This window comes from Athene cunicularia, assembly GCF_003259725.1.
Source record: "Athene cunicularia isolate RWA chromosome 5 unlocalized genomic scaffold, athCun1 chr5_part3, whole genome shotgun sequence".
NCBI classification, from domain to species: Eukaryota; Metazoa; Chordata; class Aves; order Strigiformes; family Strigidae; genus Athene; species Athene cunicularia.
The window spans coordinates 6,560,948-6,579,395 of record NW_020799103.1 but is presented as its reverse complement, the minus strand read 5'-3'; the positions used below and the strand labels follow the sequence as shown (position 1 = coordinate 6,579,395).

Here is an 18,448-nt window from a genome sequence, read left to right as displayed (position 1 = left end):
GGGGGTTGATTCAGGATGATTTCTTGACGCCTCCTGAGTCTGGCTTTAATCCTCCGGCTTCCCCTGGAAACTGCAGACACATGAGCCTGAGCATAGGTTGATCAGGCCTTTGTTAACCCTAAATAAACTTGGAAAAAACAAAAAAAAAAACCCAAACAGTTCCTACACCAGCACGCTGCTCAGAATCGATACAAGAGGTAGCCCTTAATGTTTATTTTTAAACGCATTTAAAATGCAAAAATCCCGTTGACCGACAGAAAACTCTGACCCCTTCCCCGAGCACTGGGTGCTGGCTGAGACGAGCCGCCGTGCCAGCAGCGGAGGCTGTCCCGAGGAGCAGGCTCAGAGCAGCCCCGGTCCCCTTGTTTTTTGGGGGGAGCAGCCCCCCTCCTGCCACGCTCCATCCCAGATGTGCCACCCCGTCACCTTCAGCCCCCTGCAGAACAGCCGGTGGGTCAGCGCTGGGGCCTTGCTTTTCTGCAGAAACCGGGTTACAGTTCCCAGTTTGTGTCAGTATGTAATGTAATTTTTTTTTTTGGATAATGAATGGGGTTATAGCGCGATTTCGTAAAATAACGTGACGCAAATGCTAAGTTTGTATTTATCAGTAGCTCACCTGGCAACGTGAATCAACAGTCAGATGTGAGATAATATGTTGATGTTTTCAGAAAGATTCTATTTTTAAAACTTAAAGAAAAACACTGACCTAAAAAAAAAAAAATTATTTGGGGGAGTCATTCTTTGCCATCAGTCCTAGAAGTGAAGATCTTAAAGCAGGAAGGAACCACTCAGCTTGTGGGCTGCCTGCTTGGGTTGTACGTTTTCCCTCCCTGCTTGACTACAGCGTCTCTTTTAGAAAAACATAAAATGCCATTTTAAATTCCTTGAGCGCTAGCGTAAAATCATGATTTTCGAGAACCTCTGACAGTCTTGTCTCAGCGAAGTAACGGGCAAGGGCTATGGAAGGTATCCATAGGAGCTGTTTACAGTGTCGGCGGGGCAGGGTGCCCGCCGGGAGTGTCAGACAGACTTTTTCCCTGGCTGGGGCTGGCAGGCTTGCTGGGAGCGCAGCAGATGGGTGGTGTGGCCTCTTGGCCGAATGGGCATTTCCAGGCTTGGGGGAGCCCTGAGTCACTGCCCGTCCCGCTGCCTGTGAGCCATCAGAGAGCTGGGCACTGAGCTGCTGGAAGCAGCCCCTTGCTCCTCTGAAGTATCTTGAGACTAAAAAATACAAAATATGCGACGACCACTTAGGGAGTGTTGTTGGAAGCCAGTTTGTAAACTTAATTCCGTAGCATTCAATCTTCCCATGAGTGTCTTGAGGGTTTTTTATAGTCAGAAACACTGAATATAAGGAGATTTGGGGGGTTTCACTCAATGGGGATGATTTGGTAGGATTTACTATACAGGAGCTCGTAATTGTCTATATAAAACCTTGCACCAGTTCATTTTTTTGAACCAAACATTTTTTAAAACAAACAAATTGAATATGGGGTAAAGTGAGTATTATTTTTGATGTTAACTTGTTGTCCAAAACACTCTCGAGGTTTTTAAAAAATCTTCATTAAATGATGCTCTAGAAAAGTTAACAGTGTGCATATATTGCCCGTGGGATTTCTTGTAGATCTAAACATCTGCTTTGTGCTTTTAAGGAACAGATAGCCCCTTAAGGAGGCTCCAAGCTAGAGATGTCTGACGTGCACAAGAAGGGTCTGTGCGAGTCAGTCGGAACAAAGCAGAAGAAAAAACATCTGCTACTTATTTTCCTTAAACACGTGCTCCTATTCAGCTAGTACGTGTGTATTTAATGCCGGCTTACTACTGCATTTCATTAAACTTGAATGCTGAGGAACAGGTTGTGGGGGTGAAAAACTCCTCACCGGCAGCAGAACGTTTAGCTTGCAGAGGCTGTGTTTGGAGACCGTGTGCCAAAACTTCTAGCTTGAAGGAAGCTTTCTGGCTTCCTGTTGAATTATACCCACGTGAGGTAATAACTTCCATTTTCATGTATGTGATTTTGCTTTCTCTTGGCAGATGTGTGGCATTTACCTCAAATATTAAAAACTAAGAGAAGTGAAATTGCAAAATTGGAATGTAAATATCAGAGGAAGAAGACCACAGTATGTTGTTAGGAATATTTCTTTATGGCTGTACCGTTTCTTGGCATTTTTTTTACAGCATTAAATGTTAACGCTGCAGTCTCTGTATTGTGGGATATATCCCCAAGACTATGGATCTTGTGGAAACTCATAATTGACTCCATGCTCTGGTTTGAAATACAGTGCCTTTATGCTCATGGTTCATTTTTCACAACTTCCAGGAGTATGGTTTGAACCTGAAATGCTCAAAGACTGATCTAACTTTGAATGCTTACTTAGGTTGGTTCTCATTTAGTTCGTGTTCCCTCTGAGGAAGGCAGCAAAACATCGGGAAAAGCCGATGGCGTGGCTTGCAAATGGCACTTGTGCCATTGTTTCAGCTTCTTGCAGTGTCCCAGCCAAATGCTGCTGTTGTTTAATAGAATGATACTTCGCTTATTTAATCAGAATTATTATAGTTCATACTAGTAACATAAAAATACAGGCCTCTGTTGGAAATGACAGCTGTCTGTAATTATTGGAGAAATATATGTAGTAATTTCTGATCTATTTGTGGAAATGTGAAATGGGTTATCATGTTCCCACAGGGCTGAAGAGAAGGGTTTGTTAACATGAAAGCTGTTTGAATGATTATTCCCAGGTAATGAAATAAAAGCTCTGAGAAACTTAGACGCAGTTCAGAATATAAAAGGCAGGGGAGAAAATACTCCCTTAGACCAACCAACATGTAGTTTCCAAGTGGAATTTCTTTACTGGCTGCGATGCGTCACTGTGGGGGCACAGTGTAAACACCTGTTGGTTATCAGAAGGTAAACCTCCTTTAACAGAAGACTCTAGTTCGTAGTAGGAACGCCTGCTTTTGGGAACTGAGCCCAGCAACTTGCACAATACTGCCTTATGTATCTTTTCTGTACACATGCTGTGGTGCTTTTAATGAGAAAATAAACATCAAACTCATTCCACCACAGCTGTTGAATATAGATTTTTTTTCCAGAGATTTGTGTCAGAGTTTAAAAAAAAAACCAAACAACTTTGGTCTTGGACTGGTGACAGACTTGCAACGCTTTTCTTTTAGATGAGGACCTTGCTTATGAGGTTAAAGTCACTCTCTCTGCAGCCCTGAGAGTAGCAAAGTGGAGCACCTCCAGAGGAGGGATTAAGTCTCTCACATGTCTTCTTAACCCAGTAGCAATTATGTGGGAAGTTTAGGCCACGCTTGGGAGAGCTGGGCAGTAGAGCTGAATTCCCCCAGGTGAAGAACAGAGTGGCTGTCCTGCCCATCCCAGGTGAATGTGGTTTTGTCTCTATTTCATGGGGGGTCCACAGTTTCACCTTTTTCCTCAGAAAATATTCTGCAGCTGTTTCTCCACAGGGTTTGCTGGAGTTGGTTCCAGCTGGGGCAGAGGGTCTGGGCTGCGAATGCCAAGTAAAGGCTGAGGGAGCAGCTGGAACCCTGCTGGAGTGGAGGGCTGAGCCATGGCTTTCTGCGTTTCCCTCTCAGGCAGTTTGCAGCTAAGTACTATCCCATGTGGTGTCCCTTTCTGGGGTGCTTACAGGATTAATGGAGAGGCAGGGTCTCTAGTTCCTAGCAATTTGATTTTAATTTTTATTTAAATGAAAGTCTGGCTTTGGATCTGAGTAAAATTCAGAATTTTGACAGTATAACTACTAGAAAGTTTCCATTCTTTGATGCTGGTCAGTGAAATCATGTATAAATATGATGTTGCACCCTGGAAGGTTTTTGTAACTTAATTCTTCTCAGTTTACAAATAAAATCCAAAGTTGTTTTGCTTTTTAAGATTTTATTTAACACGTGCATTAGCAGCACATGTTGAGAACTGGAAACTGCGTTGAAATGTGAGGTTTTTGCACTCTGGAAAAGTCTACAGAAACAAGATAACAGTAATAAAATGAAAGGGTCCTTTAACATCTGTGTACAAATGATTAATAATTACTGTGACACAAGAAAAAATAGGATAAGGGCGCTGCTGAAAATGTGCTTTTAAAATTAGGCTGAGAACTGTTGGTGAATTTTGTAAAAAAAAAAAAAAAAAAAAAAAAAAACCAAACCAAAACAACAAACCACCATCACAAAACACAGAAAACCTGATACCATTGTCTTCATATTTAATATCTATAAACTGAGTTGTATATACTCATGGAGAAGTACAGTCACCTAACATAAACATGTAATTAAGAAGGCATAGGTAATGTAAAAATGTGGCGAGAGTTGCTGTGTCAGATGTTAAGTGGTAAGATAATAATGCAGTGAACTTTTCCACTATTTTTTTATTGTTACCTGGGGGTTGAACTGAAGAGCAGTAATCTTACCTAGCAGTAATTTCATTATATTTGGTAGTAGCTTTTTACCTGCTCATGTGTATAAATGCACGGAGGGGAAGGAAGATTTGGTGCTGTACTGCAAGGGGTTGTTCTTGCAACTACAACATCGCTATGGAAGGATTTTGAGGTGTTGGCTATCTGCAGAAAGCTGAATTATTGTGTGTGGGAGGAGTTGGTTCTAGGTTGGGACTTGGTTACTTGGATTATACTAGAGATGTGTGTTTTTCTTTGGAGGGCCTCCTGCAAGAACCTGTAGCTGTAAAACCGATGGTGTTGGTTGCTTTACTCTGATGCATCCCAAGACAAGGTGTGCTAGCAGGCTGGCTGGCTGCTGCTGATAAAAAGGTACAGAGTAAAGCAGGGTGCCCGAACCAGTGCTGGAAATGGCTTGTGCAATCGTGCTGACAGGCTTTGTAAGCACTAATTACCTCTCTTAACGTAACATAATACAATTCTTGACTTGCCTACCTGGGTAGGCGAAGGGATGTAAGGTGAAAATCTGTGTGTACGTGTAGTTTCCCAGAACAGCTGAGAGAACACCTGAGCTCATACCTGCAATAATACTCCTATTGCAGTAATCCAGTAAAGGCTTCTCAGACTGTTTCTGTGCACTCAGAATACATCCAGGTGTAAGTCTGGATTGTTTGATTCACACCCATGGAGGCAGTTAGCATGTATTCTCACACATTTTAGGCCTGCCTTCAGTCTCTTTAGCCCCTGTTTTCATCATGAGTTTCTGCTTTAGTTGTAACTGGTGCCCAAGAGATGAGGAGACAGATTGTTTTCGGTCTTGTTTATATAATTGTAATCTGGAATTTTCAACAGATCCTACAGGTTATGTGATTCACTGCTCCTTTTTTTTTTTTTTTTTTTTTTTTGCATTTTTAGTATAGTAGTCTGTTACAGATCTGACCCTTGAGAATAGACAAAGATTTGATGTTACTTGTGTTGCAAGAATTCATTCTAGGCTACCGTTTTACTGGTTTTTAATTTTTTTCCCAGTGCACGTGGATCATTCATTTGCACATAGCAGTACAATATAAGCACCTCAGTATTTTATCTTACTGTTTTTTCTGGGCCTTTCGGTACAGTCAGAGCCATTCTCCACTGGTTCTCAGTGAGGACCAGCACTTGGAGTTCTAAATGCTCTTTTTTAAGAAGTGAGAATATCTTTGGGTGAAGAAATTATTGGGTCTTATGACTGGGAGTCCCAAGTGATCCCGTTGTCTTCCTTAGCAGGCTCCCAAGGGTAAATGTGAAATCTGAGGCCTTTGGCAAGATGGCAAGAACCCCATCAAGCCCTGTGGGTAGGGCTCATGATGCAGATGGCTGGCCTTTAATTTTCTGCACTAGCCTTAAATTAGAACGGGCCCTGTGGTTTGTTATTCAAAAGGGTTTTCTTAACTATCAGGTAGGAAATCAGAGAGCCTATGCTTGCACAGTTTATAGTGTGCTAGAAATATACCATGCGAACGAGTAATGACCTGCAGACTTGGTTTTGGGGCTGTTGGCAAGTTGGATGCCTTTGTGTACTTCAGTCCTGTTAATTCACTGGTGCTTGCTGAAAAAGCTCTTTAAGTCATGGGACCCATGGTCCATTGCCCTGCTCATTTTCTGGATTGATAGGAAGTGTTTCTCTCTGGGGCCAGTGTATAACTTTCAGTTAGTCCATTGTCTTTAAAGTAATTTGGACAGAAAATGTTAGGTCTTGCAAACTCATACTTAAGAAAAAAAACAAACAAACATGGGATTTGTTTATAAAAAGTCTTTTTGTACTGGTGTATTTTTATGTTAATATGAGAAAATGAAGTACTTAGACTAGCAAAATTCCCAGTGACACATTTCATTGGAAGTATAACCAAAATAGTATTGAACTAGAGTGGAGCATGAGAACGAGAAGGAATAAAAGCTTGTGGATGAAGTTAACCATCTGAAATTAAATGTCTGGGTAGCATGAAACTGAGGAATGCTGCCAGGGGATTGTAAATTCGACGTGTAGAGTTTTTGTGTATTGCTTCTTACGTTCTTAATGAAAGTACAAGTTATATGTGTTCCTAGTTTATGCTAAACCTCTTCCCACCATTTTTTTCACTATTTCCCCATCATTAGTTCCCTGTTCAGGTTTCACTTCTCTCTCCCAGTCTCTGTAGATCGCCCCTACAAGGATGGGAATGTAGTGCAAATCCATCTATTCCCCCTTACTTACATGTGCCTAAAAGCTACACAGTTTAAAGATACCTGACCTTATCCAGCTGTCACTGGTCTGGGCTTTCTTTCTTTTAATTGCATTTAAACCTATTAATCAGTTTACATGTGTCATTCTGCAAAATTATGATACCTGGAAGGTGTAAGTGCTAGCTTCAGTGCTCATAGAACGCTTTAAGTCTCATCTGTGCTGGTACATACAATATGGTAAAGGTTATTGCCTGAACCTCATTAAAATGCCATTCAAGTTCTCGGTCACAACACTATGCTTGTGGTTTTTTGCTAAAAACAGATTTACACAACTCTTTCCTCCCCCCCTGTTTTTAGCCTAGTGCCTTTTAATCAAAAGGGGAGGTTTTATGGTTCTTTAAAAGGAAGGCAGCTGAGGGTAAACCTCAATTTCTGATTTAAAATACCTATTTACTATACTGGAAATTAGAACTGAGGACTTCATGTCTTTTCCAAATGCTAAATGAGATTTTCTTATTGTTAGGACAGACTTGTCTTCCATACATTTATGCCAATCTAAATTAGTTATTTTTTTCTTTTACTTCGGAGGTGTTGATAAATACTTGTTCTCTGGATTTGCTTGTTTAGTAATAAAACACATAGCTGAAAATGAATATATCCATGAAGCAGCCTATACTTGAATGCAGTTGGTTTTTTTAGGGAATCATAAAATTCTGTTAAAATGTTCCCAATCATTTTTCTTGAATTTACTGAGAATTTAATGGTTTTATTGTTAAGAAATAGGTTAAAATTTTTAGGAGCAGCCCTGATGATGCATGAACCATCTCTTCAAACATAATCTTGAGATAGAGTCTTTGCCTCAGCAGTGCAGTTACTACTCTTCCAACGATGCCAGCTGAAGTAGTAACACGTACTTTACTTATTTGGGAGCCAGTAAGAACTAGGTGGGTCCTCAGTTCCCTTAGTCATGCAGCTCTGGGAGAATGTGGTCAATATACACATAAATTCAGTGAAGTCATTTTAAAGCTATTTTTGTCTTAGATATGGAAACACTTAAAATAGTCATTATGAAGCTTACTTATTCTGGAGAAATCTTTGTTTGGTACGTATTTTTGTTAGTGACTCGGTGCTGATTCAGACTCCTTGTCAGAGATGGAAATCAGTCAGAGTAGATCCCACTACAGCAGTAATCCCATGGTGATCTTTTGGATCAAAGGACACACTGCCGTAAATAGCACATTGATTTAGTGATAAATAATCGTGTCTTAAATTGATTTTTCTGTCAGACAGGCCGGGTTATTGAATAATATCAGGACTTTATTAAGATGGTAACTTGAAGACATCTAAGAAAAAAATTTTCTTTCATTGGTTGGTAAAGATTAATACTAGGAATTTTCTTTGTAGTATAAATTAGCTATGCCATAACCACTGCAATGTAAGTTTTGGGATGTTTTTTTTTGTTTGGTTGGTTGGTTGGTTTTGTTTTACCTGGACTGTCAAAGTTTTCCTGTGGGATATGTATGTGTATAAACATGCTGAAGGTGTCACATACATGCAGAACAGTATGACAGGTCTGAGAGCTCTTTTTACCTGCTTGGTTTTGTTGACTGAAATGGATGCTGCTACTGTGTCTAAGAAAATCGTGGAAATAAATGGAAAAGCAGTATTTTGGAAACAATACTGAAAGCAATAGCAGGACCAGTAGTAATACTGTCTTACTGCAGTTTAACAGTAAAGTTTATCAACAACTGCCTGAGAATCCTGGCTCTGACTTTGCCTTGGGAATAGCTCTGTCAGAGGTCCTAAGTGTGCAAGCGCAGATGATTTCATGGTTTTAGTGGCAAAATTGAAATTATGATCTCTAAAAATGTCTGTTCAGTTGCCACTTGGCTTTAGAAGCATCTATTAACGTTTTTATTGGTAGAAATATGTCTACCAAGAGCTCTACTTGGTGCAGATGAATCAGGGTGTTAGAAGTTGAAAGAAAGGAAAACTTAAATGCCGCCTTTTGCTCTGTTTTCTGATGCAGAGTTGCTCTGAGCTGTGCCAGACTGCAGCATCTACACGCCAGCTGCTCTGTGCCCAGCTGTACCTGAGTGCAGCATCATGGGCCAAGCTGCTTCCTTCCCATCTGCCAGCATACCCCAGTTTACTGGGGATGCTGAAGTGACAGATCATCATCTTCCAGGGAAATTGCTGGTTAGGTACAGTTAAAGAGCTGGAGCATCCCTGACTCTGCCTGTGCTAGTAATTAAAAAAAGCTGAGGATTTTTTCACTGGCCTTCGAGGACGAGTAGCACAGCCTGGCCACATCCATATCACGACACTCCCTCCTTGCACAAGTCGGGCAGACTTCTCCGTGCTGTTTTGAAGACCAGAACCTGACCTGTGGTGTCCTCTGGAGTGTGTTCCAGCTCTGTCTGGGAAAGTGCTAGAAGCCAAAAACTCTTCCACAAAGTGCACTAAAAATTACACTGAGTGAGAAGTCCAGTGGTTGGGCCTGTGTCCTGGACCTTTTATTTGCCCAGTTGAGGCACAGCTGTTGTGACCAGGACATGGGCTGTGGCAGGTTGTGCTTCTCCCAGAGAACATGCAGCTCATGTTTTGGTGCAGAGGGATACATCACTAGTCCTGTGGTGTCATTGAGCCGTGCTGCTTAGCTCGTACCAGCTATCAGAAGCTGGTAGGGGCCTACTGGAGGCCGCGACTTAAAATGGCTTCGTTAGTTTTTTGCTAAAGCCTTGAATACCTTGTGTTTTAGGAGATTTTGTAACTGAAATTAAAGATAACTTGTCAAAATAAACAATTTATGTTGTGCTGGTTGTTTTCTTGCAGGTGACCTTAATTTTTAATTGTATAAAGTCTGTATTACCATTGTAGTCATTGCAGAGAATTGGTAGGTAGGTCGTGCATGTGGTCTCCAATCCGTTTATCTGATTTTGAATGGCTGGCGTGCTGATTCTCTAAATCACAGACATTAGTGTCTTGGAAAAATTGTGAGCGTGTTAGTGTCAAGAGTGCTAAGGGGTTTTGTCTTTTGTCAAGGAATGAATAGGAAGATTTTGTAGGACAACTTTTTGATTGCTGAAATATTAATCATATTAAAGCACTTCTTTTAACCGATGGGTCCAGAGGGGGAATTAAATTCTTTTTATCTTTTTCTAAATCATCATGTAGATGATAGCCATGTAGAAAAAGCGATTGCGGCACTGTGAATAAAGTTAAAACTGTTGTACGATGACTACTCGTCTCATTACACAAGAAGACATTTTTAGTGTTTGTTACAGAAATCATAATATTGCACTAATACATGTACCTTTTTCTGTGGGGTAAACTACCTATATTTTAAGAGACAAAATCAGTCTTGATTATATTCTCCAGTCTCCTGTTCTAAATGCTGTTTCTGAGAGCTGTTTTGGATTACTGTTGATCTGATCATCCGAGTATGTAATTGCAATGGTCTGTAATTCTTAGGGGTGGCATACCGAAAGTTTTTATGAGTAGGTTGCCCAGCGGTAGGGTGTAGTTTGAGACAGCATATGTTAATACTGCAAAATTATAGGCCATGTGAATTTTTACTATGTCCAGTAATGTGTAAACTCCCAAGACACCCGTATTTAAGGAGTTACATAAATAGATGTCTGCAGAACTGTTAAGGCCATTGGAGATGACAGTTACATTGAGAAAGAGGCGTTTCTTTCAGCTAGGATATGTGCATGCCCATGAAAGGCCAATGATTTGAATAAGTAGTAAAATTATTTATGTCTGCAACAGTTTTAATGAATTCATAGAATGATTTGGGTTGGAAGGGATCTTAGATTGTCTTGTTCCAACCCCCTGCCCTGGTCAGGGCCACCTTCTTCCAGCCCAGGTTGCCCAAAGACCCGTCCAACCTGGCCTTGAACCCTTCCAGGGAGGGGGCAGCCACAGCTTCTGTGCCAGTGTCTCACCATGCTCACAGTAAGGAATTTCTTCCTTAATCTAAATTTGCCCTCATTCAGTTTAACACTGTTACCCCCCATCCTATCCCTACACTCCCTGATCAAGAGTCCCTCCCCAGCTTTCCTGTAGCCCCTTTAAGTCCTGGAAGGTCGCTATAAGCTCTCCTCAGAGCCTTCTCTTCTCTGGGCTGAACCCCCCCAACTCTCTCAGCCTGTCCTCACAGGCGGGTGCTCCAGCCCCCTGAGCATCTCTGTGGCCTCCTCTGCACCCGCTCGAGCAGGTCCGTGTCCTTCTTACTCTGGGGTCCCAGCGCTGGACACAGCACTTCGAGGGGGGTCTGACAAGAGTGGAGTGGAGGCAGAAAATCCCCTCCCTCGCCCTGCTGGCCACACTGCTCTGAATGCAGCCCAGGACACAGTTGGCTTTCGGGGCTGTGAGCGCACATTGCTGGCTTATAGTCAATTTTCCACCCACCAGTACCCCCAGGTCCTTCTCCTCAGGGCTGGTCTCAATCCACTCCTCACTCAACCTGTGTTTGTGCTTGGGATTGCCCCGACCCATGGGCAGGACCTTGCACTTGGCCTTGTTGAACTCCGTGAGGTTCACACGGTCCCACCTCTCCAGCCCGTCCAGGTCCCTCTGGATGGCACATCCCTCCAGCCTGTCGACTGCACCACACAGCTTGGTGTCATTGTAATAGTCATAGCATTGTTCTGAAGTTAATTTTTAATTAAAAAATTGCAAGAAGTGACTGCACTTTGTAAAAAACAAAACCAAAAACAAACAAAAAAAACCCCCAAAACCCCAAAAAGCCACTTAGGTTTAGTAGATGTCCTTCTTGTTGTTGTTGTGTAGGCATTTCTAGATCTGTTTACATACAATAGCATGTCTAGTGTTGAACAAGGTCATTCCCTTAAATATGATGGTTTCATCAGAATATTATGGTTTTTATCTTTAGATAGGAAATTGTAATTTCTTGAAGAATTTTGGAGGTGTTTTCTTGGCTAGCAGAAAACTATTATTGTCCTCCCTGCTGCTGATACAGGGAAGTGGCATCCTGGTTTGTGTTGCTAAATAAGATACCTGGACAAAAAGGTGAATGTTGGTCTTTTAAGAGGAACCTGCTCTGTGCTGTCTGGGTTAGAGTCTCTGGTTTCCAGGGCTTATTCTTTTGTGGGATACAGTGGCTGTGTTGTAAATGACAGAGGGGCGTTATTAAATGGTTTCATGTTAAAAGTGGATTTTACTTCTGCTTCTTACTGAAGTGTTTTTTCCTTTTAAAGATGACATTGCGGTTCTCACCAAGTTCAAGCCAATGCGGTCAGAAGGTATTGTACTAACCAGTGTTACGCCTTCCTCCCGTTTGTCTGTGTCCTTTCTCCATTTTTTTTTTCTGCCGGGGGCCTCTTGGAAACCAGACTTAAATTTATATGAGTCATTGATATCGCATATGAGCCAGGCTTTTTGCAATGTGATTTGCAAGTCGGTTCTTGGCTATCTGTGGGCAGCTCTCTGGGCTAAGAGCTATTTGGGCATCTCCATTCCTGGTGCTTGTTGCAGTTCTGGCTTGTGGCTCCTTTACACCTTCCTCCATGACTTGGACCTGCATTTCTTGTACTGCTCCTGCTCAGGAGCTTGTTTATGTGTTTTTTTCAAGGAGTGAATGTATTAAGTATGTTGTACTTCTCAGTGAATATATGTTTTGCATTGTCTTTTTGCCTTCTTATGTGCTGCTCTAGCGTTACTCAGTTTTATTCTCCTGGATCAGAGATACCAAGAGGATTTCCTACCACCAGTTGCATAAGTAATCAGCTGTGGTACTTGCAGAGCATTTAAAATGTAGAACCCTGAATTGTGCTTGTTCCTGAGGTTAAACTTTCACAAGTACAGGAAGGGTAATCCAGAAAAAACAAACACCAGAGCTGCTGTTGTATGCTGTGGAATCACTTCAAGTCCTCTCGGCAGCATAGGCAAATTGAACGTTACTACTTGTTACTGCTCCAGGGACAAGCTTCTTCCTGCCGTGGAGGGTTTGTGTGATGAAACGTTTGGGCTTTCTGCTTCTGGGCCCTGGGCTCGCTACCTTCAGGCAGAGCTTCAGCGACCTGCTTCCCAGGGCTGTGGGCAGGGCAGGCAGCCGAGCGCGGCTTCATGGTCTGCTGTCCTGAGCAGGGGCTGAGTTTGCTTAAGCCTAAAGCCAGCCTGTATGAAGGTAAAGCCTCTCCTTAGGAATATTCTTGCAGATACAGTTTCTCACATAAATTAATCAGAGTATTTTGATAAATTGTTGGGCTTTGAGTCAAAACTTCTGTGTTCTTATTACGATATTCTCCCATTACGTGCTATTTGTTGAATGTTGAACGCTTGTGCTGTGTTGGGAGGTGAACTGAAATCAGTTTTGGGCTGAAGCTGTTCCTACAAACCTTTTCTGTGTTTGGTGTTCTGTCTTACAGCCTAGTCCCTGGAGCAATCACCTTATATTTGGGTAGGAAGAATGATCCCAAATTATCTACTCTCACAGTAACTTTTAGGAGATGACAACACTGGTCTCCGTGCTTGTATCAGCATATGAAAACACCTTTCCACAAGTGCATAAGTAAAACTTAAGTGTTCAGATTGTATCTACTAATAGAGGTTTTGCAGGCATAATTTGCTTTAGCAGAATAGCATATGACAGCTTTAAATATCTTAGCATTCAGAAACGTATTCATTATATGTTACATACCATTATATACCATTGCCCAGTTTGTCATCGCATGTGCAGTTATAAATTACAGAAACTGTTTTCTGTAAGTGAACTTTGCCAAAGGAAAAAATTACAGGAAACAAAATGCTCTCAAGCTGTACTTAAGTAGCTTATTATAGGTTTTCAGAGAACTAGTTTATATATCTGCCTGGATGTAATTTTGTAAAAAAAAAAAAAAAAAAAGTTGGTTTTATTGGTAGGAATAATCTAACTGTAGTTTCCTTGACAGTGGACCACTCTGAGATGTGCTAGTCAGTCTGTGCTATACCCAGCAATACTTCCTTCATGGAGCAAGGAGTAGATGAATCAATTTTTTTTGGATGAAAGAGGCACCATTATTAGATGCCTGCTCTAGATTGTGATGAGCTGTTTTCAAAACCGCTTATGCTTTTCCGTTAGTGGTGGAGTTACTTAGATGCCTCATTTAGGGGACTGCTCTGTCTGCTGAATCAGCAGAGATGGTTGATTACAAAAACTTCTTGGAGCAGGAGTCTGCTTATGGGCTCTGAATTCCTCTCCAGAGGAAACTGCTGAGAGAGTAGGTTCAGAGCCACAAACCCAGCTGACATCTCAGTATGATTTAGGGATCTGAAGGTACTCAAGGTGTTTTTTCCCTGTAATGTTAACATCTAAGTAACAGTGTCCTTGGTGAACTGACTATATTTGCAGGAAAGTCATGTTAGAGTACTGTTGTTAAAATAAAGGGGATTTTGTTTGTTTGTTTTTTTAAAACAAGAAGCATCTTGGTAATTTCAGTTGATACTATTATTCATGATCCTGTTGTCCTATGTCCATTATGTGGGCATCTGTAATCCTGAGGTTGCACACTATTAATCCCTTAGCAACAAAAGACCTAATTCAATTTATAGCAAGCAATCCCAGAGATAATTGAATTTTCATAACTGAAGCAGCAAAGCTCTGGGTGTGAGACCTTTATAGACAGTAACCTAACAGACATTTGAGACAAGAAAGATAAGTGATACTGACAGGTTTTTGTTTGCCATAGTTAAAAATATGTTTCTGTGACTGCAAGGTTACAACCAGGTACTACAGACAGAGTATATTGTGTCTCACAGCATTTTTTCCCCTTCAAAGAACGATTATTGAAGATTTTATGTAGCTGAGTGTTATTTTTTGCAGTTATTCCTTTTGCTTGTTCATAGCTCTGTGCCTTCAAGGTTCACATAATTTTCAGATACTGTAATGTTTTAAAATAAAGAATGTATTTATGTGAATCTGTCTTTCTTTCATTGTTCCTTAGGGGAAGAATGCAATGGACCTTTATGTGAAACTACTTCAACTGCAGAGTCAGAAGTCCCAAGCAGCTCTGAGGTAAGGTAGAGTTCTGATGGTCTTAACTTGCATGATAGGAAGAGGAACAGTTGCTGTGGAAGACAGATTTAGTTTTAAAAATTAAATTTCTTTCAGATTGTCTTATACCTCCTTTTTCATCCTTGTAAACATTTTTTTCCTTTTAGTTTTTTGAAGGAGCAAACCCATTTCTGTAACAGTGATAGTGAGTCTTACAAGAGACTTACCAGTGTTAGTGCTACAACACTGTAGTAGTAGAAAACAGCATGGGCTTAACAGTGTTTCCAGTATCAGTCTTGAAATGAGAATCACACGATCATTTAAAGATTTGGCAATTGGAAAAACATAATGCTTCTGCACAAATGCAACACTTTGTTTTATGCTGCGCATTACATTGCTGGCTGGATAGGGAAGTCAAGGCACTCTTGCATTCCTCTGCTCTGGGAACTTTTTGACAGTGCAGCAAGATTTATAAGGAACCAAATGAAGATTTGAGTTATAAGAATATCTCTTTCTTGCAACATGCAATATGAAAAGCATCAGCAGCTATTAATTTTCTCACAGTAGCTCATTGATTAATAAGTACAGTACACAGTATCTTAAGTAGATAGCAGTGTGTGGTTACTATTCAGTTAAGAAACAAATTTAGAAAGAATATTGAAAGTATGCATTGTTGAGATTGGTATTTTATTTTAATTTCTATTGTCCGATTTCTTTATTATGGTTATTGTATGCTTAAAGGAAGATAGAAAGAATTATAGATAGGGAAAGAAATAATTGCTCTGTTGAAGCAGAGTCTCATACTGGCCATGAGTGCTCATCAGAAATGATGTCTATTGAATTGAGTGTTGGAACTGTAGCTGTTCTCCTGAACTTCTTAAGAGTAAAACATTTTCCTCACCTCCTGAGAGGCATATTTGGAGATGGTCATGTGAAGACAGAACTCAGAAATGCTTCCTAGATTACACAGATCTTCATGTTGCTAGTGCATGCAACCATATCATCTATGTGTTTCCATAAACGTACCAGTTCCGTCTTAAAAACTGTTAGTATGTTCACCTTGCTACTGAAGTTCACTAACCAGTGTTAGTATGTTCACCTTGCTTTCTGAATCTGTTGGAGATGTAGTAATCTATTTCTCCAGGAAAATTTTCAGTGAACAGCCATATCAGATACTTTGCTGAACCCTGGGCAGATAGAGTCTCTAATTATACCATATGAATCATCATACCATGATCAGCATCAGAGTCTGAAGATGATTCTAAATTCCTTTTGAGTGTCTCTGAGTAGGTGGAGATGATCCATTTCACCAAAGCTTGAAAGAATTTGCTGAATCACAGAATTGCCTAGGTTGGAAAACACCGTGAAGATCATCCAGTCCAACCATCAATCTAACACTGACAGTTAATTCACTTAGGATGTAGGAAAAGGCAGGAAACGTGGGAGAAAGGGTGTGACACACATGTATTATAGGTGTAGAGACATGGGACTTGAACCGTGTTTGAAGGGTGAATGATGATAGGGTGGGAGAGGAGGTTTTGGTCTTCAGCACTTTCTTGTCTGGGAGGTAGTCTCCTTATGAAAAATATATCTGGTTACTCTCTTAATCTCTCACTGGTCACTTCATGCTGCATTTTCTCTTGTTTTCTACCCATGCATGTTACTTACGTAATTACCTTTCTTCATAGATAGTTCTTAAATATCACAAGATTTTATTAACAATATTAGTCTGTAGTTGGCTTGATGAATTGAGTTTTTTTGTTCTGTTATTTTCCTCTCTTGCTCTAAGAGGAGACGGCTTATTTGGCTTTAGATTGTTTGATTCTCCAGGTCAGATCGTTATCTGATACTTGCTTTAATTTAAATTAGTACTTTTCTGTGCTTTTGTATTATCCTACCCTTGTCCCCTAATAACATTCTTAATTTATCTGATTTTTGCTTTCTATGCATTAGCCAGATGTAAAGTTGCAGAGTTAATCTTCTTGTCCAGTATCACACTCTTACCAGCCAGGACAGGCTTAGTTCTGGATTGATTAATGTCCTAGATACTCAGGTTGTCTATCCTTAAAGTTTTTCCATTAAATTTTCCATTTCCGTTAATTCATTCTGACAGTGAGAGAGCCCTGATTTTTTTTCATAGAGTGCTAATCCTTTATCTTTATGTGTTGTCACAACTTCTCTGTTTTCTTCTCTGTAAACTGGAAGAATTTATCTTCCTTCAGTTCTTTGCTAGGCTGCCTTTTGTTGTCCTTGATGCATTCCCATAGGAACTGAGCAGGGTTGTATATCCCAGCATGAAAAAAAAGCAGTGGTTTCTCCTCTTTTCACCAAGACCCTTCTGAGATCAGGTCAACATACTTCATTCTTGTTTTGTCAGATAGCACGTTTCTCTGGGGTTTTTTTTTATGATTTTACTCCAGTGATAGGTTGGTAATCTTGTTACTTAACCAGATAATTAACTTGGTTGCTGCAGTTGGAAAATATGAACACTTGGAAGTCTTAATATAAGTAAAGTAATTTAAAAACAGAAATGGAATTCATTCATAAAAAAAACATTGCGAAAGTGCTAAATTGCTAAATGAATTTATATTCAGGTCACAATGTCATATGCTCAGGCTGTCTTTTCTTTTGGAAAAGAAGAAACATAACATACAGTAACAGTATCCTGCTCAGCAGTAGGGAGAAAAAGCTAGGACCTTAATGTTGATTTAGCAACAGAGGAGGGACCAAAAGAAATCTAGATTCAAATATGGAGAGCACAAAACATGACCTATCCATAATTGAGCAGTATTTTTTTGTCATCTGTAAAGAAATATATGATTTGGACATAAGGAATGATGCAAGTTAAAGGAAAAAAAAAAAGGAAAAAAAAACAGTCTGTAATGAAGCCTGTTAACGTATATACAAAGTCAGGTGAAATCTGGGCCCCAAAAAAGCAATTGAGTCTCCAGTCAGTGGTGCATTTGCTCCTTCTTCATGATTTTGCATTTTGTGCTGTAATCTGCTGCTACTTGCCTATTTTACCGTGGTTTTTCTTTCTTTCTTTCTTTTCTTTCTTTTTTTATCTGATTGATGTTGAGTCTCCTTGTTTTTCTTCTTTTAATCTCCCACAAGGACAAAAGAAACGAGATCACTTGGTGTTCAAGAGCTTTTCATATTACACGCCTTATAGCAAGAATCATTTCCAGATGCTTTGTCATAGAGGGAGGCGAGGAGATGCTTTCAGCAAACAGCAGACTGGAGAGGGGGAAAAAACCCAAAAGGCTGTGATATATTTTCAGATAGGTGCTGCAATGGGAACTGCTTCAAATTACATAATTGCTAAATCAGTAATTCACAGACAGTCACTTCTTTTAGGGACAGGCAGCTATCCTAATTGAGTCTCTATGTAGAATCTACTTGAATCAATCTTTATGGAGTTCCTGTTCCAAGAAATACATAAATTCCTCTGAAAGTTCTTTCAAGCAAATTGAAGAATGAATGAAATAAAACCTGAGAATCTGTTTCTCCTCTGTGCTTTATATTTGTGCAGAGAGCGTGCTAGAAAAATACATAATGTCTCAATTCTGTTTTGATAGCACAGTGCATTTCTGTTCAGTGATTATAATTAGTTGTTCGAGTTAGAAAGTAAATGAGGATGAGGCCTGCTGACAAAATAGAGTTCCTATTCTTAGAGAGGAAAGGTGATTGGTTAAATAATTTCAGATTGGGAGAAAGGTTAAAAAATAGAGTTTGTATTAATTTCACTGATAGTAAAAAATTTTAGGCCATTCAAGTGGGATAATTGTAAAATCAGTAGAGATTTTGTGGGAGGTAAATGACTAGTTTGTAG

At 40.2% G+C, this 18,448-nt stretch overlaps 1 protein-coding gene across 1 annotated transcript in view; it reads left to right on the top strand.

The window, feature by feature from the left end:
- The first annotated feature begins 4,317 nt into the window (after positions 1-4,317).
- Positions 4,318-18,448, top strand: part of ANO5 (anoctamin 5) — a 53,691-nt gene continuing 39,560 nt past the window's right edge. Inside the window, exons 1-3 of the mRNA XM_026850688.1 lie at positions 4,318-4,351; positions 11,843-11,887; positions 14,567-14,637. Of these exons, the coding sequence (XP_026706489.1) occupies positions 4,318-4,351; positions 11,843-11,887; positions 14,567-14,637 (150 nt within the window). The remainder of the gene's footprint in view (positions 4,352-11,842; positions 11,888-14,566; positions 14,638-18,448) is intronic.